General features: G+C 44.9%; 1 protein-coding gene across 2 annotated transcripts in view; it reads right to left on the reverse strand.

Annotated features, from left to right (window-relative positions):
• ICE1 (interactor of little elongation complex ELL subunit 1) overlaps nt 1-26,834 on the reverse strand; it is a 56,718-nt gene that overhangs the window by 12,232 nt on the left and 17,652 nt on the right. For both annotated transcript variants that reach the window (XM_021702515.1, XM_021702514.1), the window contains 10 exons: nt 26,288-26,364; nt 25,304-25,341; nt 23,614-23,696; nt 23,379-23,418; nt 23,241-23,297; nt 16,139-16,225; nt 12,706-13,115; nt 5,795-10,597; nt 4,388-4,556; nt 1,615-1,775 (listed from right to left, as the gene is read on the reverse strand). In XM_021702515.1, the coding sequence (XP_021558190.1) occupies nt 1,615-1,775; nt 4,388-4,556; nt 5,795-10,597; nt 12,706-13,115; nt 16,139-16,225; nt 23,241-23,297; nt 23,379-23,418; nt 23,614-23,696; nt 25,304-25,341; nt 26,288-26,364 (5,925 nt within the window). The remainder of the gene's footprint in view (nt 1-1,614; nt 1,776-4,387; nt 4,557-5,794; nt 10,598-12,705; nt 13,116-16,138; nt 16,226-23,240; nt 23,298-23,378; nt 23,419-23,613; nt 23,697-25,303; nt 25,342-26,287; nt 26,365-26,834) is intronic.

A 26,834-nucleotide genomic window follows, 5' to 3' on the forward strand; every position in this document is an offset into this window, starting at 1 on the left:
GCTCAGCGGGAAGCCTGCTTCTCCCTCCTCCACTCCCCCTGCTTGTGTTCCCTCTCTCTCTCTGTGTCTCTGTCAAATAAATAAATAAAATCTTTAAAAAAAAAAAAAAAGAATTAAAGTTTTCATGTGGCCAAATTCATGACTGGTTTTATAGATGTGCCATAGGCATACAAAGAAATACATACTCTTCATTCAAGTTTACATTTTGTATACTGAATTCCACTGTTTCTACTCATTTTTGTTTATCCGATCTGTTGAATTCTGTGAGAGAAAATTTGGAAGTCTTATATTATAATGGTATTTTTACCCCAAGTATTACTCAATTTTTTATACCTTTGACTTTATATTTTTATTTGATATGATATAGAGCAAACGCATTTATTAAAATTCTATTTTCTTTATAATGTCTTTTATCACCAAATTACCATATGTGGTTTCATTCTGACCAGGCCAAAGAAGGAAGACCAAAGCAGATGCAAGTCCCCCTGCAGAACCCTGGGGGGAGGGGACTTGCAGGTATTGGGGGAGGGAGCGTGACTGAGGCAGGTCAATGACAGGAGGTGGAAGGGCTCTTCCGACTAAGCCGCTGACCTGAATCCGATGGACCCTCCCAGGACTACACTCTGGTTTGTCTAGATAAGTTGCTGAAAAGATGATTACAGACTTGCTTTTTAGTATTTCCTTAACTTTTGTTTACTAATAGCCCTTTCCTTTACTTTTCATAAGAAAATAGAAGACGGGGCACCTGCATGGTTCAGTCAGTTGGGCGTCAGGACTCTTGATTTAGGCTCAGGTCAGGATCTCAAGGTTGTGAACTCATGCCCTGCATCAGGCTCTCTGCTCAGCACGGAGTCTGCTTGGGATTCTCTCTCTCCCTCTCCCCTGTAACCCTTCTGCACTCTTTCTCTCTCAAAAAAAAAAAAAAAAAAAAAATTCCCTCTGCTCCTTCTCAGGCACACACATGCACACACTCTCTCTCTAAACAAATAAAAAACCGAAATCAACCCCTCACTGAATTCGACATCTCAGAGTTTAGCACTGTCAATTCAACTTCCAGAGATTGTCACTAGATAAACAGCTATAACATAAAAGAACACCAATCTAGATGGTATATTAGCACCCAGTTACCAAAGAAAATAATAAAAAAAGGAGAAGAACACACAGGAACAAAATACTTAAATAAAAATTCCATCAACCAAAAAGAAAAATACACAATATTAGATTAAAAAAAGTCAAAACAGGAAGGAGTTGCAATGCCATTTTTCAGCTCTCCAAGTGCCCACCATAGAAGCAAATGCCATGTAGCTCCTGTGAGCCCTGCACACACATGTATATTCTACACGGTCATGAGCTGTAGATCAGTGAACAAAATAAACTTCTGTTAAATTAACACAACACCTCCACCTCCAATTCTTACCGAAGTGCCTCATGCGTATTTCCCGAACTAAATGCATAAGCTTAGGCTAAAATGGTATTTTAAAGGATCTAACAGGAAGAGTCCTGTCTCTAAAATGCCTATGAACTAAGTCGACACTAAATACAAAGCCGAGTAAAAACATTCATGTGAGATCTGCAAGTAAGGTCTGACAATTGAGCAATAAAAACAAACCTCACCTTTTCCCAGTTGAGAAAGGCTCTCAAACAGTTCCGAACCTCTCCTTTAGCACGTTGCCTGGCAACCAACTGCATTGCCTTATTAATCACCGATTGGGAAATAAATATATCATGCCACATGTTTGCAATGAACAAAGTCAATTTCTCTGACTCTGGAAAATCTATGAGAAAAAAGACAAAAAACCTTTAGGTCTGATGAAGTGAATAAATTACAAGCTAAGAACTTACTTTATTTTATAATTTCACTTGTGCCTTGCAAGGTCTCCTAACACTGAAAGGAGGTGCCTGAGGAGGCCCTGCTTCTTACAAATCTGCTTCTTTTTTCCCCAGCCCCTTCACTTTGGCAAATCTTCCTTAATTAAATTTGAAACATAATACCTGGATATACAGCACTGTCTTATGAAAAGAACCATAAAATCCCAAACATGAAGCAAAGGTAAGCCTGTCTCTCCAGACTTCCACAACCCTAGAACCTCTCCATTTGTGAAGTATCATTCAGGCGATTTCTTATGCATTTGGAAGACAGAACTCACCTGTGAAACACATAAAAGGCTTTTGATTTGAAGAGATGTTTTTATACATTATGGATGATAATCTTCTACTGTGAATGCTCTTTCCCATGGTTGGCTGTTTGTTTAATCAACCTAACCCACATGCAGCTCACACACAATAAAATATACTCTTCTTAAGCACGCAGTTTGATGAATTTTGATGAATGAATATATCCATGTAACCCATACCACCATCGACAGAGAACATTTCCATCATCCCAAATTCCCATGGCCTGACCCCTTCTAGTGAGTCACGTCACCCCAGATACAGACAACCCTGATCCGCTTACTGCCACTGGAAATTAGCTGTCTTTCCTCAAATGTTCATGAATGGATTCGGATAGCACGCACTCTTTTCTGTCTGGCTCCCTGACTCAGCAGAATGATTCTGCAACTCATCTGTGTTGCCACACACATCAGCAGCCCCTCACTTTGTGTGGCCAACAAGTATTCAACTGCTTGATACCGCACACCTGTTCTTCCTTCACCTGCTGACGGACGTCTGTCTCCAGCAATGGGCAGCTACCAGTGAAGATGCTGTGGCTATGTGAGTACCAGGCTAGGTGAGGGCAGTCTCTACTTCTGTTAGATAAGGACGTGCGAGTGGGATTTTGGGGTCATACGATAAATGAATATTTTGATTTTATAAGAAACTGTCTGTGTTTTGCAACTTGGTTGAACCAGTAGACACAGATTTTACCGTTTGGCAGGAAGCCACATCTTGTGTTTCCAGAGCAGATAAGTCAAAGCAGAGGCTCACAGTCTATTCTGACCAGCTGTTTCGGAGACAGAATGTCCTCCCGCCCCAGGACCTTCCCACATGCTGCTCCTTCTGCCCGGCAGCCTCTCCCTCACGTTTCTCGTAGGCGCTCGCTGGCATCGAGCTTCACGCCTCAAGACGAGAAGCCGCTCTGACCAGGAGAGCTTCCCTGACCCCTCAGACTCTCACAAAGCCCCTTCCACGGCACAGTCCCTCACGCAACAGATCCTCAATGGCTGCGTACAATGCGTTCTTGTGGGGTAGGGATAAGCAGGGACAAGACAAACAGAATCCCTGCGCTGACAGAGCACGCAATCTGGTGAGGACAGAGACAGCAAACAAAAGGGTTCAGGCTACAAGGCAAGGGGATAAGCGCCCATGAAGAAAAAGCCAGGAGCCTGGAGGATGAAGAATGGCTGTGGGAGCCCCAATAATGGGGAAAGCTTCTGAGGGAGAGACCTGCGCCCCATGAGCCTGAAGGGAGAGGGGGCTGGCGGTGTGTGACAAGAACAGAACCTCAGCGGGGACTCAGCAGTCCCCGCTGCTCGCCTTGCTAGTACCTGCCACTGAGGGAGCCCCACGAGCGCCGGGGCCACGTGACCGGCAAGGATGGGCCTCACCATACGGGCGTGTCTGCATCAGGTTCCAGTCACCATCCAGGCCCTACGACCTAGCAAGCACCCCGTGAACTACTATGGAGTCCACCAATGACTGAAAGAATAAACAAAGACACGAAGAGGGCAACAGACGGCAGCCTCATTCACAGGTCTGCATGCTATGGGCACATTCCATTACCCGCTTCATAAGCCCTGTGAACATCATGCTGTTAGGATGAAAAACCTTCACTGTCGAGAGAAGACTTTCTGATATGAAATTAAATTGCATTTGTATATCATTTCCGTGTTTACAAATGTTTCCCCTGAGGATGTCCTATTACAAAGGATGACTCCTGATCTGCCCCGTTAGTGGGGATGGAAGCAAAGGAAGGGAAAAGGGGACCCCAGGAGAGCCCTCCTATCCACCGCCCTCTGGTCCTCTTCTTGCCACGGGCTCCTGATTCCATTTGAGAGTTCTGCCTTTTCCAGCCAGGGATGCAGCAGTGTGGTCTGTCATTGACTTTACAATCATTCCCTTATCTTGTGTCGCCTGTATCTGATTCTTCAGTAGATGCACCAGGAAGAGACAAATAACACAGTAATGAGAGACCCTAGATGATATACCAGCGGAAATGTATGTGCTGATATAAGAAGTAAGTTTAAGTCATGTAAATTCTCCCACTGAAAACCAGGCACGGCTTGGCACAGCTAACGCCCTTCATGTCCTCTGGTAAATGCCCAAACATTAATGCTATTTTCAAAGATATGCAGCAATCACTTAGCTGCAAATACAGATCCAAGTGTAATGATGAGGTAAAAAAGCAGTAGCAGACTTCCAATACAGAAATGTCACTATCTAAACATACCTTCCTTAAGTAGGCTGTAGCAAAACAAACGAGCTCTTTCCAAGTCTCCAAGTTGCCGACAAATACCCACATACACTCTGCAGAGGGCGTGAATGTAATTGCGCTCCATAGAGATCTTCTGAATTTTTAGTTCTGAGAGAATAGAGTGAAGCAAGCACTCTGCTAAATGCTGGATTGGAGGGGGAAAAAAAAAAAAGAAAGAAAGAAAAAAAAGGCAATGTACACTGGTATTTCTTTTGCCTACTGAAGAACAGCTAAAAATGACAAAATTATCTATTAGGGCCGTAAAATGGGCACCGTATCAGACAGGAGAAAAGAGCAGTCACTGTGGCCAACCACCTGCCTGACTCGGCCGTGAACACCCCCCGCCTGGGTGTGCGGGGCAAGAGGCCCAGACCGGCGGGCTGCCTGTAGGTGCCACAGTCCACGTCCCAGCACACGCACCTGCCTGCCGTCACGGCCACCATGCCAACCAAGTACACTGCCTTGGTTTTGGCTAAAATAATTCTGTGTGTGTGCATTACACCCACTCTTAATGCTTCTCCCATTCCTGTTTTCTGAACTCTGATGTGCCCTACACATTTATCTTCTTTAGGTCTTACAAAAACTGGGCAACGTTTTTTTTCCTACTTAAGAAAAAGGGCATTAAATAATTTGATCCATTTGTTCATCTGAAAATAAATATCTTTTCAAAGTAACATGTATTACTCTGTTTCCTGAAAGTAAGCAATCTAAAAAAAATACATACATATTTACACTAGTATGACTCCAAGGATGTGCAGATAACCAATACAGCAGGATCCATGGGGCACTGGAAATAATCCACACAAGGTGTCGACATGGACACTTGGAAAATATAACCGTGTAAGAGTCCTAATAAACCAGGTGTGTGAATCTGCAAAATGCTCCCACTTTAACTGTCCCTATCTTGAAACCAGGATTTGTTCCTGTTTCATTTGTGACAGACATTAAAGGAGGGGCAGGGGAACCCCTTGCTCTCTTTCTGGAAGACCCTCAAACTCTCAAATGTGTGTGTGCTATTCACGGAAAAGAAAGGCTCTGTTACAGGAGCATAATTTGATGCTTTGGAGCAAATCATTTCGAGCCTTTAAACATGCCAGAATTGATGGGAAAAATGCAACTGCAGTCCTGACAGATACTTTTACTTCTTCAAAATTTTAAAGTATTTGATGAATACAAATGATCAAGTCGCCAGTGTCTTCTCACACCTCAAGTGTACAAAATGCTGACTACAAACAAAGTAGAGGTCACAATGTTTATATGGATAACTGTCGATCTCTAAAATAAAATTTCTGTTCAGGGTAATCTACCACTTTGCTGATAGCAGACAACCTATCTCTGAGGACATGTAATTCCTAACGCTCTTAGAGAAAAGCAGCCACGTACCTTTTTGGTTGTGCTAAATTCATAAACAACTTCCTTCTCTTGATCTCTCATTACAGGCTTTTTAGAGATATTTCCCACATACACGTGACTCCGAATGACAGGTAAGAGATCAAAAGATGACTCTGCGATTTTCTTCAGTGCACCAGCTATGGCTTGGTCATGGGACTCTACGGTTTCTTTTGGGTTTGGAGGCGCCTGTGAAACCGTACTGATGGTCAGAAGAGAACTTTCTTCCTCTGTCGTCACACCTTCAGCTTGAGGGAGGTTCTTCCGGAGGGTCTTGCTGACTCCTTCTGCAGTGGCACCCCCAGTTTCTGGTTCTGGGGACCCGCTGTCCAGCCGCAGTCTTTTGGCACTCCTCAGTGTAGATGCAGACAACGTCCTTTTCCCACCTGCATCCTGGTGAGTCCCCCCATCTCTGGACTTCTCTTGACTACAGTCACTCCCTGAGCTGCCCCCCGTCTTAACAAAGGCCGTGGACGTTGAGGTAATTGCCTTGAATCCTGTTATAGCGTTGACAGGCCCTGCTAAGCTTTTACAGTCTGCAGACGGACCTCGAGTGAGCTGAATATTCCCTTTGAGGATGTTGAGGGTGCGGGCCCTGGCAGACAGCTCTGGGTACATGGTGTCAAGGATTTTAACGGAATTCTCCTGGGGTCCGGCCACAGCCGTGTGGGCAGGTGCCAAGGGCGGGAGGCGGCCAGGCACGGGGAGGGCATGCTTTGGGGTCGCAGCACAAAACTGCAAGGGTGATGACAAGATCCTCTCGCCGGCCAGGGCAGTGGATGGGGACGGAGATGTGCACGGGGGGGAGAGGCATCCCGGCTCTTCTGGCAAAGGAGACATCATAGGAGGCACTGGGATTTCACACAAAGGAGAAATCTGGCCAACAGGAGAGGTAGGTGAGGAGGGAGAGGAAGTTACTATCAGAGGAGAAACTGGTTGCGAAGTCCTTGGAGGTGTAGCGACCAGAGGAGCGAGCAAGGGCGGCAGGGGAGGCCCTACCTCCTGCCGGATTTTACTCAGAGTATCAGAACAATCTGTAGGAGTCGATGTGTCAGCATTGGCTAAAATGGTCTGAGTTTGATTTTTCTGAGTTTTTGTGCTCTCTCTTTCTCCTGAAAATGACTGAGAACCTTCACTCTGATTAGCTTCAACTCGGCTTGATGCTAAAGCCTTGGCCGGCTTGTTTGACTGATCTTTGTTTGAAATCTTTGATCGATTCTTATTTTTGCTGAATGGCTCTAGTTTCGAGTTAAAGTATGTGTGATCAGACGCAATAGTCTGAGACTCAAAGTTCTGATCATAGATTTCAGAACTAATCCTTACACTAGGTTTGACAGGCCTATTGCGCAAACGACTTTTATCGAAGTTGGTGCTCTGGCTGCTGCTGGAAATTTCCTCTTGGGCACATGACAGGTTGCTGCCACACTGGGGCTCCTGAAATGGACGGCCAGGGTGACTGGTCTCTGGGGACTTGTCCAAGGAAGTAACGGAAAGGAAGCCAGCTCCCAAGTCTCCTCGATCTGGAGAAACAGGAATGTCCTCGGGACTGTCACACAGTATGACCTGGTCCACATTTGGCATGAGCGCGACCCCATTTATGATGGTCCAGTGGTCCCCCTTTTCAATGACGAGATTCTGATCCTTATTGATGAGCACGTTTATGACTTCGGAGGTCACTGTTGATATCTGACACTGAAATGTCGTTTCTGCCCCCTCCTCGGCATTGCCCTCCATGGTCTGCCCCACCATGGAGTCAGAGCGCTGGGGGGAAGGCTCTGCCAGCTCCGACAGGACCTCTGCCCCACCACAGATCGGGCTGGTGACATCGGGAACACCCTTAGGACTGCCTGGAGTGACTCTGTTACTCAATATGCCTCTGGCCGGAGAACGGCCCTTGCTGGCCACGCTGGCTGTTGGAGGGGGTGTTCCTGAAGGGTCTGGCAGGAAGCCACTCACCTCCTGAGGTGGGACGTGCTCTCGGACAGGCTTAGTGGTCAGGCTGTCATGCGTATTTAAGAGCACCAGGTTACCGGCGTCTTTTCCAGGAGAGCTCTCACAGCTGGTCTGAAGCGCCTGGCCGACCCTGGTGAGTACCTCAGACAGCGTTTCCAAGGAACGCCGTGTGAGTTGATCCGTGCTCCTCAGAGGACTGTCATCTTCCTCAGATTCAATCCACTCTTCGGAGGTTTCAAGGGTTTCTTCTTCACAGAGCTGCTTTCTGTACTTCCCTCCTGAGAGCTCACCTACCTTTAAGTCTTTGTTCATTTCTTTATATAGGGTTCCTTTGCTCGAACATTCTGAAACAGAGTCCCCTGAACTATAATCTCTTAACTGACAACTTTCGAGAAACATCACGACCTCTGATGTAGAAAGTCCGTCTACCTCAGAAAGAGTACTGATGTTGAAGTCCTGCAGCGCGGAGGTCAGACACCCCACCTCAACAGAAGGCCTGGTCTCGGCTGCGCCAGGACCTCCGGCTCCTAAATCTTTTCTGGAGGCACGGGCGGCACCTTGCTGTCTGTCCCCCATCGCGGCTTCGGACTCACTCTCCCCCTCGCTGCAGCTAGGTGCCTCACTCTCCTCCACCTCTGTGTCGCCACCGCCTGCCTCCCGAATGCCTGTGTAACACAGAGCCCCAGCGAGGCCACTCTGGGGGACAGCATGCGTCTCTTCATCTTTCCTGAGAATGGCCGATGGAAGAGCAGTCCCTGTAGTGCCTGGACCTTTAGGAGAAGCACTGCCAGGAGTCTGAGATGGTAGCTCTAGAGACTCCAGGCTCTGCCGGACACGAGGAGAATCCTCTGGGACGGCCAGGGCCTCACCACTAGATCTGCCCGTGCCACCAAAGGGTACTTCGTCCACAGGAAAACTTCTCGACACTGGCACTTCTGTGGCGGGAAGGAGTCGATCCCCATCCAGCCCAGACGAGTCCAGATCCGTGGCATGAAGGAGCAGACTTTGCTTCTGCACTTCTTCCTGTGCTGAGGCTTCCGTCACAATGTCTTGGTTTTGGACCGGGATGTTTTTAGAAGAGAAAGACAGTCCGCTATTTGTGGAACAATGAGAATTTCCTACTGGTAAAGAAGCACTTGGAAAACTGAAGTCTAATTTTCTCCACGAGGCAGAAACTTGTGGCGAGGTCCCTGCAGTAGCAGCCGTCCCCTGCGCATCCCGTGCCGTGTCCTCTCCTTCTCTGCCACGTCTGGCTACAGATGACATGGATGCAGCCCCAGGACCAGCACGTGCTGCTCCGAAGGCAGACTCAGTCCCCCGCCTCCAGTGCTCCGGTCTAGCACTCTGCGCCGTGTCAGGCCTGGCCTGCTTGGTGATCACGGACACTTGGTTTGGCAACAGTGATGTAGCAGCCCTGAGCCCCACAGCATTATTTTCTCTACCAAGTTCAGGCTTGGATGTGGATCCTCTACTCTCTAAGGATGGCACTGCCTTTTCTACCTGAGGGTTGGTCTTCTGTTCATATTCTGACTTAGCTCTCATCCTTTCTTCCCCACCTCTCCTTAACAGATCACTATGGTGCCATGAAGGGCTTTTAACAAAACCAAACCCACTCTTGGTCAAGCCACACTGAGACTCTAGCAATGGTGAAGAATCCGCCCTAGTCAGGGGGAGCTCAGTTCTGGGACCCTGACTTCCACACTGTGCCTCTTTCATAGCTTTTATAAATACTGACTGTGCAAGTGAACAGACTTTGGGCATGCCTTTCACAACATTTGTGCACCCGACCTCACTGCTGCTCTGATTATTAAAATCTGATGCTCCCAACTCAGGGCTCAAAGCACACAAACTATTCTCCAGATGGTTCTGTCCGGCAGGACACTCTGGGGGCTCAGGCTGCAGATCTAACATGTTCAAGGTTTCAGCTTGTAACTTTTGTTCAGAGTGATGCAGTTCCATAGGGGTAACTTTAGCAGGAATGTGTAGATCATGACCATACTTTAACCCAGAGGAAGACGGGGAGTCACTGCAGACAGACGATGTTCCCGAGGTAGAAGAGGAAGAAAGCCTGGCGTCAACACTGAGCCCTGTGACACCCATTGCATCACCTGCATCGTCCTCTGGTTCAGGTGATGCTCCTAAAATGAACCCTTGAACATCTCTCTCCTTCCCCAATACTCTACACATTCCCTGAAAGTGGTCAGAGATTGACAGATGATCTGATTCAAGAGGGATTTCACTAGTTAGCATCCACTTAGTAAACTGTGATTTGGGTGATCCTATCATTTTGGATAGCAGGGTTTTTCCTTCAGATTCCATGAGCTCACTGAATGGCCTCTTGCCGAGGGGAGAACACACATCAGACTTCTGGAGGGCCTCTCCCCTGCCCTGTGCCCGGCTGCCAGACGACGTGTCAACACACACATTTCTGATGGGCTCATGAAGCATGTTCTCAGTCTGCACTGACTTATCCGCCTCTCTAACCTCTCTCTGTCTTTGTGCCTCATCTAAAACGCCTCTTCTCCTATCACTCGTCGAATCAGATGACACCATCCAGTGTTTCTCACGAGCTAAGGAGTATGTGGCTGAAGGCTCTCTCAGTGTTGCTGTGAATGTCCCAAACCCGACAGTTGTCACTTCATTTACTTCCAATGTAGTCAGAGCTTGGGTGGCTTCATGTGATTTGAGCTTTTCCTCCCAGGTACCACTACTTCCTTTACTTTTTCTGGATGAACCAAAATACTGTGATTCAGACGTCTCATCTTCTGAAACAGACTCAGCAGAATTTCTACGTTGAGACGATTCATTATCACTGGAATCTGTATACTCTCCAAAGTAGGTTTCCTGAAAAATGAATGAGTTATTCTTATTAGTTAAATGTTAACTGAACTGACTAAACACAGCTACCAATTAAATGCCTTAAAAAAGGGATTCTTACTAAATACTAACTGAACCTACTCAACCTAACTACCCATTAAATGCATTCTGGGAGAATCCTTTGAAACACAGTGAGGAAAGGGTAATTCCCGGTCTGGAAGCTAGCGGCAGGTGGACGGACTGCAGTCTGAGCACCAAGCTGCCGCCGTTTCCCCGACCCGTGTCCCCGACTTCCCCAAACCCCCACCACGCGCTCCTCCCACAACAGACACAGCTAGGATTAGGTCTACTCGCGAAGGCCAAACATTGCTAGTCTCCAGCTCTCCCTCCCGGTTCCTGGCACAAAAGGTGTCCGACTCTGGCCGCACAGCCTCTCGTCCCCCTGCTTCCAGGTCACTCCTCCGCAGGCGTCCAGCTCCAGCGCAGCGGGACCGGCCACCACTCTGGGGGACGTCTTGTACGTATCTCGTGCCCACAGGTCCTCATGCCTAGCCTGCGTCTGGGATGCTGCCACCAAGCAGACAGGCTCTACCTCTTTCAACAGGATGCACACTGACACTGCTCCTTCCCACACAGCCCGCTCTCCATCGCTGCCCCAGAAACCCTGAACAACCCCTGGGCAGCCCCTGCTGTCTTGGCTGAACAGCCCCCATCACATGGCCCAGCAGGAGAGCTGGTTCCTCAACCGCCTGGCCACCTTCTGAGCACCACACTCATGGTTCTAAAATCCTATTGCACGAGTCCCCTTGCAAGCCCCATGCATGCCTCGGATCCACACCTGACACAGCACCCTCCCACCCAAGCAGGGCTGCTGCTTTTCTTTGCTATTTTCCAGCCTCCCCACCTCCTCCACCTCCCTAAACACCACACTGAAAACCTCGCCAAACGCTACTCATTCACCCTCATAACATTTCTCAAACCAGCCCCACCTCTTGAACCCAGTGCTGCTGCAGGGATGAGAATTCGAGAATGCTGGCAGCTGCTGATTCAGTCAGGGATCTCCCCCGCTATGCTCTTGCCTCTGTCCAGACTACCCCACTCCCTACTCGATCACACGGAATCTAAATAGAAACTTGCAACTGAACATCTATCATTAAGTCCACTTCCCAGGATCCACCAAGGACTTCCCACTGCCCTCACGATAAAATGGAAAGTCCTAAGGGCACAGATGGCCTCTGCGGACCTGGGAAGTGTGAACGTTCTCTGGCACAAACTCACCTTCAGTCCCATGACTCTGTAAAGAGCTCCCCCACCTGAAGCACCCCCGCCCTCCTGAACACTCAGCTGGGCCTTGTCTTCCCAGAGCATCCTTGCCCCCTCCAACCGCCTCCCTCGGGAGCCAGCCTCTGGCCTGTGTCCTCTCCAGCCGGTGTGCCCCCCCAGCCCGGCAGTCTCTACCAAAGTGGTGCAATTGCCTGCTCCCTCCTCCGCCCAACTGCCACACAAGGTCCAGCAACTGGTAACCATGGCCTGTGTCACGTCCGTGTTCCCAGGCCAAGCACAGCCCCTGGAACAGAACAGACGTACACTGCTTCCTGAAAGAAGGGAGTGACTCAGAGCAATGCATTTATCTGCTCCTTAAGCCAAAAAGCATACAAATCTGCTTCTCAAGACTAACTTCCTAAGAATTTACAATAAACCATTCTGCAAACACATGTAAAGGTGCTGAAGTCATCAAGCAAAAGCGGGGAATTCGGCAAGCACAGGTTAATGGGCATGTATGCTACGTACATGGATTCCCCATCTCTGAAAAACTCCAGACCCGCAAACGTGCACTTAATCCATTCACTGCATTAGGTGCCAGGCGGCAGAAAGAAAAACAATTAGAACACAGTCCTCCCACAAGGGACTACGAATTTGGTTGTGGATAAAGACACACAGAATGCAACCTTAAGTGAACATGTCATGTGATCCACGTTGATCCAAAGAGCGCTGGCATGCCCTAGTCAGTTCTCACATGTGTCCCCAGTAAAGTCTGGTCTGAGTATCACTGAGCAGCACTCCCTGAGTATGGCTAAGGTGTCAGGATGGGGAACATGCCCGCATGATAACTCAAATGCCAAGTGCAAACTCACAGGCGCGAGCGAAGAAGGTAATGTGCTCAGGGGTGGTAGGGACACCAGAGGGGGTGACGGCACTGGAGACAACAGAGGAGGGGGAAGTTTGAAGAAATCAACTGCCGCCTGGAGATCTTCATCAAAACAGTGATCACGATCAGAGAAGTCAGTACTGTCCTCGTCGTCCCTCGGCACTGCGAGTTCAGGATGCCGGCCCTCATTAGAAACGTGGTCATCACAGTGCGCGGCTCCACTGGGCCCCTCTCCCCCCACACGTCTACACGCAGAGAAGTCACCCTCTATTTCCATGGACAGTTCTGCCAGGCACGTCTGCACAGCTGCAGCTCTGAGCGGCCTGCCTCCCGCTGGAGGAGGCAGGCCATCATCCCTGGACTCTGTGGGTCCGGGGTTTTCTTTGGCAGGTTTCTCTGTAGGAGAAAAAGGTAAATACCAAACATCTGTAACATCAAGAAAACTTAAAAAAATTATCCTAACTGTTCAAAATGCTTTATTGAAGAAACCCAAATAAGGAGAAACATTTTTTAAAAGGCACCCAATCCCTTCCTACAGATTACCCTGTAAGACCTGAACACATTTCATGTAGGTACACTTCCCTCACAACAAGCAGGACAAGAAGGCAGGCGGGCGGGTGGAGGCGATGCCCTGTGGCCCACGGGCAGCAGGGCACACGGGTGGAAAGGCATCGCGGTGGTGGGAACGGGCCTGGATGGCATGCTCCCCCTCTCAGTAACTATCTTTCCACACAACCAGCAGCATTCGGAGACACAGCTTTGTGCAGAGAGGCTGACAGGGAACACAATTTCCTCTGTCTGAAAAACAATCAAGAATCAGCCAACATAAAGCCTACCCAATAACGATATTTGTACAATGCTGCAATTAAGGGACTCAACAAGGCACATACATACTTTGTGTATTACAGTGCAATAGGAAAGTTACTGTAAAAAGCCAGTGATTTGGGGGTCTTGATTTTGGTGAACTTCAAGTGGTACTTATTATCAGTGAAGACATGGAAAAAATAACCATCTGTATTATCTTAAAGCTATAAAAATATGTTTTACATAAGGACTCAAGGCTCCCTGGAGAAGTGACTGACTATAGGGCTGGGGAGGGGAAAATACAAATAGGGCCTGAAACATCTTGCAGAGTCAGAAAGAAGTTCTCAAAACAGGCTGGGGTATGCCTCAAGGGTCCAGGAGCCAACCTGAAAACAGTCCCAATAACCAAAGCTGGAATAATTTGAACGATGAAATAAATAATGGTAGTTATGAATTATAATGCAGAGAATAAAGAATTCCAATTAATTAATGTAGAAGGAACGAGAGAAATACAAAATCGCTATTAGACTCAGCAGGCTTCAGTGGTGGACGCTAAAATCAGTGGGCTAGAGTGGGAGAAAAACAGACTATCTGCAGAGTATCCATGTGTCTCCCTCAAGATAATTCACAGTAACCTAACAGTAGAGAAACCTGGCAGACACCACCTTGAACAAGTGGTCCTACTCTCATCCATGTCATTCATCCCCCCATCCCCTCCCCGGTACAATGTCAGAGTGTGGAGAAGAGCGCAAGGACACCACTGTGGAGTTCTTGCTGTAAAGAAGTCTTCACCTAATATGAGAAAACAGCACACAAGCCAAAACTGATAGGTTTCCTACGAAATGATGCTTCCTCTCTGAAAGTGGGTAAGACAGGAGACAAAGCGACACAGATGAACTGCCAGACTAAGGGGGCGGAAGGCGGAGGGCTGCTAGGTGCAACGTGGGCTCCGGGAAGGGACACATGCCCAGAGACATCCATGTGACCTTTCGCTTAGCTAACAGTCTTGCACCAAGGGATAAATTCAGGGGAATCTGGATGAGGAGTCTAAGGGAATTCTCTGCACTATTTTTTAAAATTTTCTCAGATAAAAACAAAAAACTTAAAAAAAAAAAAAAAGAGTGTATTTTAAGTCTGAAGATTCCAAAGACTCCATGCTTTCCTTTCTACTTGAAAAAGTTAACATGAAGCAATACACTTATCCCTCAAAATAGTTTGCTTTTAAATGTTTTTTTATCCCTCAAAATAGTTTGCTTTTAAATGTTTTTTTTTTTTTTTAATTTATTTATTTGTCAGAGAGAGACAGAGAGAGAGAAAGCATAGCAGGGGAAGCAGCAGGCAGAGGGAGAAGCAGGCTCCCCACTGAGCAGGGAGCCCGATGTGGGACTCGATCCCAGGACCCTGGGATCATGACCTGAGCCGAAGGCAGAGGCTTAACCAGCTGAGCCACCCAGGCATCCCAAAATAGTTTGCTTTTAAATAAAAACACCAAATTATGAAATGGAGAGCCCTTTTAATAGTACCTTGAACAACGTGAAATCAAGTGCTTAGAATAAAATACGACGACTAGCTGCCGAAGCAGACTTAGAGCCCCGGCCTGCTGCTGCGCGAACAGATGAAGACACAGACCGTGAACTGCAGGGGCTGGCTCACGAGACGCAGGCGCCACCTGCTTGCACTTGCAGCGCTACCACGCAGCAGGCGACAATCCAACAGGCCTCTCTCCACCTCACAAAACCTCACTGAGTCAAGCACAAATGAGAATCAGCAACTTGCCTGGTAACATTTTTCTGAGGGAACTCTGCCTTCAGAAGCCTGAGAGCGAAAACTAGGCACACATCTCTACAGATCTAGATCCTCAATGATCTGTGAATTCACAGGAGCTAATGATAAGAAACCAGTAAAACGGAAAGGAAAAAAAAAAAAGCTAAGGAGCACTTTAATCTTATGCATGAAGGCTAACTTCTCCCCATCCACTCTGGGATGACTAATACCTATTTCCAAATCTTAAATCCTGAGTAGGGTGTGACTGAGAACATGGCAGAAGGCCTCCACAGCTTTGCCTGCGGATCAAGATAGCCCACAGATGAAGTCAAAACTGAAAATTAGCGGATGGTGCTGCAGAGTAATAATCTGACATGACGTGACAGCAGGAAAGGAAACCGCTTATCGGACAACAGCAGTATTCTAAAGGAGACTGAAGGTACAGATCGGCCGCTATCAGTTCAGTTTTGGCTTGTGTGCTGTTACAGGAAAAGTAAATTCAGTGAGGCCGCTACTGGATGGGTGACACTCGTGAAATGATTCAGAAAGCACCATGCCTCCCCAGTCCTCTGCATGTTCCTGCCACAGACACTCCCCTGTGTGTCCTTCCAACTTTGCATGTCCTCTGATGAAAGCCACTATTAAAAACGTAAAAGCCGGACACACTTACTGAGACCAGAAGCCACACTGAAGTTTGGAAAGGAGCTCTGTAACTGAAAGTACCCAGTCCAGTTTATTTCATTCTTTCAATGTCAGATTCAGGAGACAGTAAAAGCTGAAGGCATACAATACCCATGGTAAACATTTCTACTTCCACGCATGAAATGTACTTCTGGAACCTTCTCTCTCACCTGTGATACACTGGCTGCCTTCACCAGGTAGTCTGTGTGTTGTGTTTATGCAGAGCCAGAGTTCCTTCAAAAGTAGCTTTACTTTTCCTGTGAAAAAGAGTAAAGTATTAAAGACATGTCATTTGGCTCAATCTACAAAAGGCCAAAACACACACCTGGGAAATCAGGACTTCTCAGGGGCTGGGGAAATAACTAGGCACTGAGATTTCTTCCCCAAATCCAACCACTATGCATAACTGGCTAAGCTGCTGATGGGAAGGCCTGCAACACTCCAGCTGAACGCTGAAGACAGGCTTATTTTTTCCTAGGGGTGAGGGGAATGGGAGGGCACAGGACTCAAAAGACTAAATCTACTTGCTGGTAAAGGTCTTTATCACCTTTTTGTATGAATGGATCAAATACACATTCTTGGCACTTTCTACAGAAAGTGGTAAGAGATAAAGGATAGAAGCAAAGATATAATGACCAATGTAAGAGATGTTGGCTCTACATTTACTATAAACAATAATAGAAAAGCACCCCTCAGTGACATGAGGGTGTCAGAAAACCCATCAGAATTGACCATGCTGGGTAGAGCATGCAACTCATTGATCTCAGGGTTGGGAGTTCAAGCCCCACACTGGAGGTAGAGATTACTTTAAAAATCTTAAAAAAAAAAAAAAAAAAAAAAGATTTGGCCAAGCTCTAACTAACCTGGCGGCTTTGTGGACAATAGAAAATCCATTAATAGTCTTAAGGAGTAACAGGGTGGAAGACAAAAACGTGTGTATAAACACATGGAAAGAAAGAGATTATCACACAAACGAGCAGACACACAGAGAAACACATGTTTTTAGAAGGCAAGTGAAAGCCGTGGAATTTTTATAAATTTTCAAAAGGGTCAGGATTCCTACAAGAGTTAAGAACCATTGGTTGAGGTTGAAAGGTACATATTTCTACAGATTTAGATCCTCAATGATCCGTGAATTCAGATCGTTTTAACTATGCCAAGCCTAATAAAATTCATATAACTTTAGGAATATGACACTATGGTTTTAAAATGAGTTTAACATTAATACCTACATACAATCCCAAAAAACTCCCAGAACAAAAAGTATTCATAAAAATTTAAGTATGAATAGCTTATGGTCAAATATGCATAAAAAGACCAACCACACTAATAGAAATTCAACTAAAGATAAGCTTTAAGTATTAGATAATTTCAGGCCACCTCAAGTTTTATTATAGTTTCCTTGAAGTTCTTAAATTGACCTGAAGCATGTATCGAAAATACTGAAATCTTTGATCTAGTTCTAGAGAAGATAAAAGACCAACCTTTTAACACAAAATATCTGCAAGAACTCACGAATTTTGAAATAGGTCAGCCCTATTTAAGCTGGCAAACAGCATCACTCCACAAAGAGTGTTGTCCCCAGAAGAGGAGACCAGGGTAAGTGGTGAGGACATAGTAACAGGCAAGCTTAAAAAGTTTCCTATTTCCAGCCTCTCTGGAGCCCAATCAACTTCTGTCACTGTGTATGAGGCATGTCTATTCTTGAGTTCCAAAATTCTGTGATCAAGCGACTTATCTACATTGTGATTTAACCTACCCAAAAGCCTGCTTCCAAATACTGTAATCCCCTTTGCTTAAATGACCTGACCAGGATCCCTGCTTATTACGTATACCCAAAGCAGCAAACAAGGAACCTTAAAAAAAAAGAGAAAAAGTTACTTTTCTATTCCTATGGAGGCTATTAAGCAGAGCTATGCCTATTCTAACTGAGCACTCATTCACTTCTTTTTTTTAAAGATTTTATCCATTTGACAGAGAGAGAGACACAGCAAGAGAGGGAACACGAGGAGGGGGAGTGGGAGAGGGAGAAGCAGGCTTCCCGCCGAGCAGGGAGCCCAATGTGGGGCTCGATCCCAGGACCCTGGGATCATGACCTGAGCTGAAGGCAGAGGCCCAATGACTGAGCCACCCAGGCGCTCCACTCATTCACTACTTCTAATCTGACAAAACAGAACTATCCATTCCCAGTAAAGCAGGAAAAAAAAAAAAAACACTTCATTACTTAGCTGTGAAGAGAAAAGCTCATTATGTTGAACTGCACACCTTCCGCCAATCCCGTACAATCCTGCCTGAATCAAAACCTAAGGCGTCCATGAGTGTCTCTGCGCTCGTCTGCTCCACTGAGCTGTGTGGCATTACACGAACACCAGGCTTTCACTGTGATACCGTCACAACTGTGTTTGACAATCTGTGTGGGCATGAGCCTTGCTCAGGTTTTTCCTTTTCAAAAACTTGATTATTCCGAACATCTATTCTATCCTGCTAAGCCTTCACCATCTGCTTGTGCTTTCCCATCTAAAACCTCAGTGGGATTTGAGTAAGACTGGGTCTTTAGAAATACATCTGGGGAAACCTCACATCTTTACACCGTGAGCCTCTGATCCAGTAACAATGCTCACTCACGTGTTCTGGTCTTTCACCCTCTTCCACGGCTTCACGGGCTTCCTCATAGAAGCCTGGCGCCTGCTTTTAGGTTTTCTCTTCCTAGACATGACGGTCCCGTCGCCTGTTAACAGGTTGTTCTCATTCCGTCCCTATTCTGATAGGTTGAGGATGGCGCACTCAGTGTGCTCAAAGTATGTATCAGCACTCTGCCAAACTCCCATACTTGTTTTCAAGTTGAGTCTACCTAGACGGTGTCATCTGTGAAATAATGACAATTCGGACTCTTCCTTATTAGGACGTACAGACCCTGCTCTCCCCCCACTGGCTCCGCTGCACAGAGCAGGGCCCCCCGCCCTGTGCATACAGAACGCAGGGAACAAGAAGCACGTGTGACGGTAGTCTGACGGTAAAGACTAGGCTCTTCAGCTTTCATCCTCCTCAATTTCAAAATGTGTTTTTCTATCATTACCTCACCAGATATTTTTTAATGAGGAATGGGTGCTGAATTGAGATGATCGTATCATTTTTCTCTTAACCAGTGGTTGTGGTCTTCCTGAGATAAACCCCTAAATCATAATGTGTCTGTATTCTCTATTACTATGAGACTGGAGTTTTCAAAATTTCATTTGGTATTTTTGCAGCTGTATTCCTAAGTGACAGCGCATGTGTGTGCATGTCATTCTTAGCTGGCTCTGGTGCAGGGCTATTTGAGTCTAAGACAACGACATGAAAAGTAGTCTATATTTTTCTAAGTTCTCAGAGAAACAAAATAACAATAAAGATATTAGTCTTATTCACTGAAGCCTTTATAGAACTCACTTGTAAGTCATTTGGATCTTGTATGGTATTAGGCCTTTAACTATTTTTTTTTTTTTTTAATTTCTTCTGCATTATTTTTCTGGTTCAGGTTTGCAACAACGATCCCAAGTCAATCTGAGCATGTTTTCCTTGAAAATGGTCCATTTCCCAAACATGATTCAATCTGAATATAAATGTGTGAATTCAGAAATTCTCTCACTGTGGCTTTTCATGGCTTTCTCCGTCGTGTTATCCGTCGTGATGCTTTTGTGTTTCTGTTCCTTCCTTTCTTGATCAGACTTGCCAAAGAGCTGTCGGTTTCAACAGCTCTGTAAAGATCCAGCTGTTTGTTTTAATGGGCCCAAATCAACTGCTTTGGCTCATTAACTTAGGTTTTCTTCTTCATCAACTCCTTCTTTCCATTTTCTTGTTTCTGTTGCATTTTCCTACTTTCCTGTCATTCTTGCTTTCTGTAGTTCTTGCTTTCTAAAATAATCACGGAAGATTACTCATTCTTGTGAATACCATACTGAGAGTATCTCAGATTTTAATACTGCCCTATGGTTGTTTATTTCAGTTTTAATGTTCTCTGCTACCCAAGAGGAGTTTGTTTGTGTTAATGCATGCTCACTTACCAGACAGGTTTGGAAAGTTGTGGGGTTTGGTGGGGGGGGGGGGGGGGGGTGAGGGGGAGGGAGAGATTTTTAATATCTTACTAAGTATCAGTATCATAATAATATCTCATATTAGGCTGGAGTTTCCGTTGTCTAGCAAAGAGTCAGCTTTCATATAAGTTGGAAAGTATTTTAAAGAATTCTAGGTTTGTGGTTTAAAAGAGTTAGATATAAATCGTCAATCCTAAAATCACAAATCCAATTCCACCTATTTTGTCTGCTTTTACAAACAATGGTCTCTGGGAAACATACCAAAGCCTCCCATGGAAACAGGTAACTATTCCCTCTAGAATTTCCAGGCATTTTACCGTAGAGTTTCGTGTTCTTAATCTATGACAGTAGCATCTTCTTGGTGAACTGTACCTTTAAGAAACCTGGATATCCCCTTTTAAACCATGTAAACTCAGTTCTAGGCTTGAATTACTTTTTGCCTGGTTACTGCTTTCAAGTTAGCATTTGCTCAAAATTTCTCTATCCATCTCTCTACATTCAATCTTTCCACTTCATTTGATTTTAAAAATACTTCCTACTAACATGCCAGAAATAAAGATCGTACACAAAATCATGCTCAACACCTGAAAGGCCTTTCCAATATAAATATTACATGTGTATCCTGCTCTGAGATGGGTCCTTCAATTATTTCTTGGTGACCTTCCCTCCTTAGGGCTCTGGCCTCCCCTAGGAGAGGTCCTGGTATGTGACCACTGTGACATCTACGATCTTGTTTTCCATACTTGAGAACCCCACTGGCTCAATTTCATTGCAGCAGCCGATTCTCTAAGGACACTAACTCTATATTCTTAACGTTTTCTTCCCTCCCATTCGTGATTCAATACCGTTTCCTCAGGGTTTTTCTCCTTGGTGCCTTTCTTCCCCACGACTCTGCTTCTCAGTTTTAGATGAAACCTGAGGCAGGTCATCTTTGAGAGCCAGTGTATAATTCATCAGCCTACATTCCTCTGGCAATACATGCAGGTTCTCATTTCATGGACCTAAGGGACCCTGCCTTCGGAGGGAAGGGATGCAGAGTGAAGCAGTTACAAGGATTTATACGGAGAACGTAAATATCTAATTTTCTGCCAACAGGAGTGGCTATCCTTCAAAGCAGGTGCAATTACCCAATTTTCTGATTTTCTTATATCCACACCCGCTCAGAGCACCTCCTATGTTGCAAATGACACTTCACAGAACTAAACTTTGGGCCACATCGTGTGGATAAATGCCAGAAGCTGTTTTTGAAACCAGAAGGCTATACATTCTTCACCCTGAATCCATTACCTGGCAAACCACTAATGTCTTGCTCTGTCTCCCACTCCCTGCACCTCTGATCTAAAGAAATGCAGGGCTTCTACAATCAAACTTTCTTTATGAAGCCTGCTGTTTTCTCTGTAATTTTGGGTTTCACCACCAACTGATACCATCTGCTTTACATTTTCCTCCACTGGTAGTAAAATTTTAACTCTAAAAAGAGTTTTTTGTTTTTTTTTAATTTTCTGCCATCTCTAATGGATTTAGAAGGAAGGAAAGGCAAATGTGGCATTCAGGTGGCCTTTCAAAAAGTGAAGTCAACCCAATAGTTTCTAACTTGTGAATTGCTCTCAGAAGTACAGATGAGCCTTGAACATGGGGGACAGGGGTGCTGACCCTCTATAGAAGTGAAAATCCACCTGTAACTCTGACTCCCCTAAAACCTAACTACTAATAATAGCCCAGTGTTAACCAGAACCTTTCCTGTTAACGTAACAGGCAATAACATGTATTTTATACATTGTATGCATCAATATACTATATTCTTACAATGAAGTAAGCTAGAAGAAAGAAAATGTTAAAAAACCGTAAGAAAGAGAAAATACATTCATAGCACAGCACTGTGTTTATAGAAAAAAACCCACATAGAAGTGGACATGCATGCAGTTCAAACCAGTGTTGCTGAAGGGTCAACAGTATGATGAGAGAAAAGTGTTAAAGATATACTTAGCAATTAGGAATTAAATCCCCCAAGGTCCACAGGTAAATAATTAACAAATTCCTAAAGACTTCATGTATTTACCTGGAAGAAGTAAAATGTATAGCAGAAAACAATCACCCTCATGGTGTGGGAAGAAAAAACAGAATGCAGAGATAGAGAGCAACTCCGAGGACACAGGGGGAGGGTTCAGTTTTAAATAGCAAGGCTTGAGAACAGTCAAATCCTAAAACAAACCCGTTGGTCCAAAAGAGAAGATGACGAAAGCAGCAGCTGACCGCTGGCTGGGAGAACCAAGCCCGGCGAGCCCTCCACTTCCCTGGGCAGCACCTAGGACTCAAAGCCTGGCCTTCCACACAGAGGGGCAAGGCAAAGAGCGTTGAAGCATGTGGACCTAGGCAGCAATGACAGTGGGAAATGACAAACAAGTGCCCAGGCAACCGAAAGGTGTTAACTATTAAAGTCTTGAGCACAGGAAAAGGTGATCTTGTGCTCTGAATTATAAAAGTAAAGCAGGGCGCCTGGGTTGCTCAGTCGTTAAGCGTCTGCCTTCGGCTCGGGTCATGATCCCAGGGTCCTGGGATTGAGCCCCGCATCGGGCTCCCTGCTCGGCGGGAAGCCTGCTTCTCCCTCTCCCACTCCCCCTGCTTGTGTTCTCTCTCTCACTGTGTCTCTCTCTGTCAGATAAATAAATAAAATCTTTTTTTTTTTTTAAAGATTCTCGCCTACAACATTAACACACTGCATGACAAAATGAAGACTGAACATCTGTGACTTCCCTGTTCCACGACCACTGTCTTACCTCCCCTTACAACACTTGGCTTCCCTCCAAAAATACACTGGAGGGCTTTGATTCCAGTTTTCCTGCCTGACCTTAACTATTTTTATATACTTGGCACCCAAGAAACTTTATAAATTAACTTGGCAAACTTTAACCTAATAAAAAACTATACTTATTTATTGCAAAGTATGGAAATTATACCACAGACTAGTTTTCATTTCCCAAACAATATTGCTTTTCGACTCTTTCATTCACCGGATGTGATCAGACAGCAAGGTGATATAATACATACAACAGATCTGACGAAGACGTAAAATAGGATATGACTTCTCTAACATGAACATCTGCTGAACCTAGAAATTCTGCAATTACAGGTAAGAGTGACAAGCAACCTCCCAGACCACTGAACAGCACAGAAATTAGTAAGAAATCTGTAACATACTCACTTTTATCTATGCTTCCATAAGAATCACTTGAAATTTGTGTTCCAATGTGTCTCAACTCTAAAATCATGGGGAAAAATACAGTTAATAAAGAATATTGCAGGTCAAAACAGAATTTTCAAGCAGTAAGTGAATACTCACCCTTTTCATTTTTCTGTTTAGAAAATTCATCGAGCCGTTCCTGTGGAAACAAAGTGCTGACAGTGTTTGTAAGGGGTAGGGGGAGTGTAGGCATCCCACACCGGGTCTAAGGGGGTAGCCCAGCGGCGCTGGGGACAGCTTGCACCAGGCGGCCCCGCCCGACTCCCACGTGATGAGGACGCTAAGGAGCCCTGAGGCCGCGAGTGTCACTTGGGTGCGCACTATTATCTATTACCTGTGTCTTCTTAAATTCCTTTTCAAGTATTTTCTTCTCATTCCTCAGCTGCTTGAAGTCCTGCGTTTGCTTGACAGCAGCCTCTTTAAAGAGCGCAATGAACAAGACACACAACAATTGACCAACTTCACAGCTACCACTAAGGAAATACTCAAAATATCATCTACTGAGAGCTTTTCTCATTTCATAAAACTTTGAAACAAATTTTGTAAAAAGTTACTGTTCCTTCAGCACTTCCTCAGTCAGGGATAAATGCAGGAACATGGTTTGTTTAAACTGTTATCTATAAAACCACAGACTTGGCAGAGGCCCCAAGACGCCTTTGCAATCCCAGCAGGAGCCAGCCCACGCCCTCTGGTCAGGCAAGAAACCCAACACACATGAACTTTCGAGAAGGAGGGGCACTGCTCCCTCCTGCTCTTCACCAACAAGCAACATTCATGTTTCGGAGATTTTAGAGCTGTGGCTTCATCTCGGAATACAGTCAATACCATCCTCTCTATTGGGGAGGAGGGACAATCTTCTCCATGCTTATTATAGTGTTACTTCTTCCTGGAACTCCCATCAACAAGCTGATAGTTCCAGCTGCTAATACAATACCTGTGTTCTAGATCTGCTTTTAAGGTATTGTTTTAGCTCTTCCCTGGATCTTCAGCAAATTCTTCAATCTGGTTTTTGGTTCTGAAGCACATGGTCCAAATATATTATTAAGAATCTAACCAGCATTAACTTTACCTGAGTATGTTCATACACAATTGCCATGAAAACTGAAATCCCATAAAACACCATAGTAACAATCCTTTCCTGACTCCTCTAATGAGCTTGAGTATTTCTTTACCTGATTATATAGGCCACATCGCTCACTAGGGGAAAATATTTTTGTCACATGGGAAATAAAGGCTACACTTCTCTTCAAAGGAAATCCCTCCTAAAAGGTGCACATAGTCTGAAATGCACAGGCATCTCAGATCTCTTTAAAACATTTCCTTAGATAGAAATTTATCTCCACATACCAGCAAGAGAAAGCCATACTTAAAAAGAACACAATGATGTCATATTTACTGCCATATTGTCAGTGTTTGTGCAAAAACCAAATCAGAGGAAAAATTGTTACCAAAATATTTGTAGAGTTTAAATCTAAAAACCTGGGCTCAATCTAGGTAAATTCATGACTGGAAGTATTTTCAGCAAGTTCTCTTCTATATGCCCCGATCCAGCTAAATTTAAATTCTTCACACTCCACATGAAAAACGAACCATGCTCTGAGGCAGAGCACCATCAGTGTGTCATCACTATCTAAAAACATCAAGTTTCCTGGTACTAAAAGCAGTAACCTTTTCTTTCCACTAACCACTTATTTCAGGAAAAAACGAAAAGCCCCATAACACGTAAATTTAAAATTAAATCCTTTTACTGATTGCTGCTTTTTAAGGTACAAATATGGACTGCCATTATTTTGAGTGCAAAACATTTCAAAGATTTGGCATATGCACTCCCATATTCCTATCCGGAAACTGAGAGGAGTATTCAAACTTCTCCTTAATGGTGGCCTTAGCGCGATCATTCGGGATGCACCCTCAAAAACACGATGACCCAGCTACCAATCAAGTCCTACAACTCTGTACGGCCATCAGTGATCTGTGTGAAGACCAATGACTTCCATTAGCTAGACAACAATAGTGCTGATTACCTTCCAGCTTCTTCACCTTGGCTTCTAGTTTCTTCTTCCTAATAATTTTATAAATAGTAAAAATAAATAAATAAATACACACACACATACACACACAAACACACAATTCGTGGCTTTATTTTTTAAATATTGAAATATAACAAAGGAATGTTGGTCATGATGAGCATTGTGCATCAACCACTGAAATCATCAACAACCGTTATGAAAGTATAGTAAACTAAGAGAGAACAGTATGCTATTTAGCGTGTAATATTTCTAGAAAGAAATCTGTATTTTTCTGCCATGCCACATCTGGGAGTCTCCCTGGGCCACAATGGCCTCATGTCCAGGCCAAGCTGATGTTTCCCAGTGGTCTCCTAGAACCAGTCCAGCATCTACATCAGCAATGTCACTCTTGGGAGCATGCGTGGCGGTAGTGCTCACAATTCCATTTTATGGGAGGCAGAGGCTGGAGAGCTGCACCAGTTTTCAGATAGATTTTTGGGTCAGAGAAGGCAGATAACTCTGAGAAAGTCTCTGAGGTACCATTACATCACACGTACATTTGACTACTGTGTGTGTAGCTCACAAGATCTGTGAATCATGTGACTATAATCACTTGGATGCTTTCAAAAAGCTCTTTCTTATTAATGGTAACAAAGACGCCCATTCCACAGGATACCTGTTAAAGTCCCAGTACAGAGGAAGGAGCTGACGATCATGTTTGAAAACACACAGACAGGTGTGTGTATGCACGAGTACAGACAAACACTTCTTTGGAGTTCTTTCTCATGCAGCTCTTTAACAAATCAAGACTTATAATCCTTCAGGGGAGGTATAATTTCCACGGGACAGACCTAGAGACTAATGCTGAGTGACTAACTAGTTTAAGATCACAGTTACAGCCCACAACCCAAAGACAGAGAGGAGAGAGACAGTACTGATTTAAGGACCAGCCATTTTCAGACATGAAAACCGTACGTCCACAGTCATTTTAGAACTTACTGAGCATCAGTTTTCAAGCATTCTTCTTTCACACGTGCATATTCCTGGTGAGTATCTTGGTACAACTTCAGAGAACTCTAAGAAAAAGACAGCTGTTGTCAATTTGAAAGTCACTGACCATCATTGAGAATTTACTTGGACCTTGGTAAGTGAAATTATTACCATTTAACAGTAAGAAATCAACCAAATGAATACATATATTGGACAGGAAACCAAAGTATATTCTTCGAACATTTTAATAGAGATAACCAGATCCTTAACAGACGTAATATGATTAATAGTCTCAGCCAACAAAGCTACACAAGTTAAGATGTACTAATTTTAGGGCAACTCCAAATCTTCCTAAGATTGAATAGCCAATATTTTTCTCAACCAGTTAAAATTCAACAAGATCTGCTCAATAAATATAAGCTATCATTACTACTACATAAAAATATAAAGCAAATCATTATACTTAACAATCACTGGGAAAAATGTGCTACCACCACTCAGCAGGTACATCCCGACGGCCACCATGGAATGGGAAAGTCTGTCACTGAGCACTGTA

The sequence above is a fragment of the Neomonachus schauinslandi genome, chromosome 7, assembly GCF_002201575.2.
Source record: "Neomonachus schauinslandi chromosome 7, ASM220157v2, whole genome shotgun sequence".
Classification (NCBI taxonomy): domain Eukaryota; kingdom Metazoa; phylum Chordata; class Mammalia; order Carnivora; family Phocidae; genus Neomonachus; species Neomonachus schauinslandi.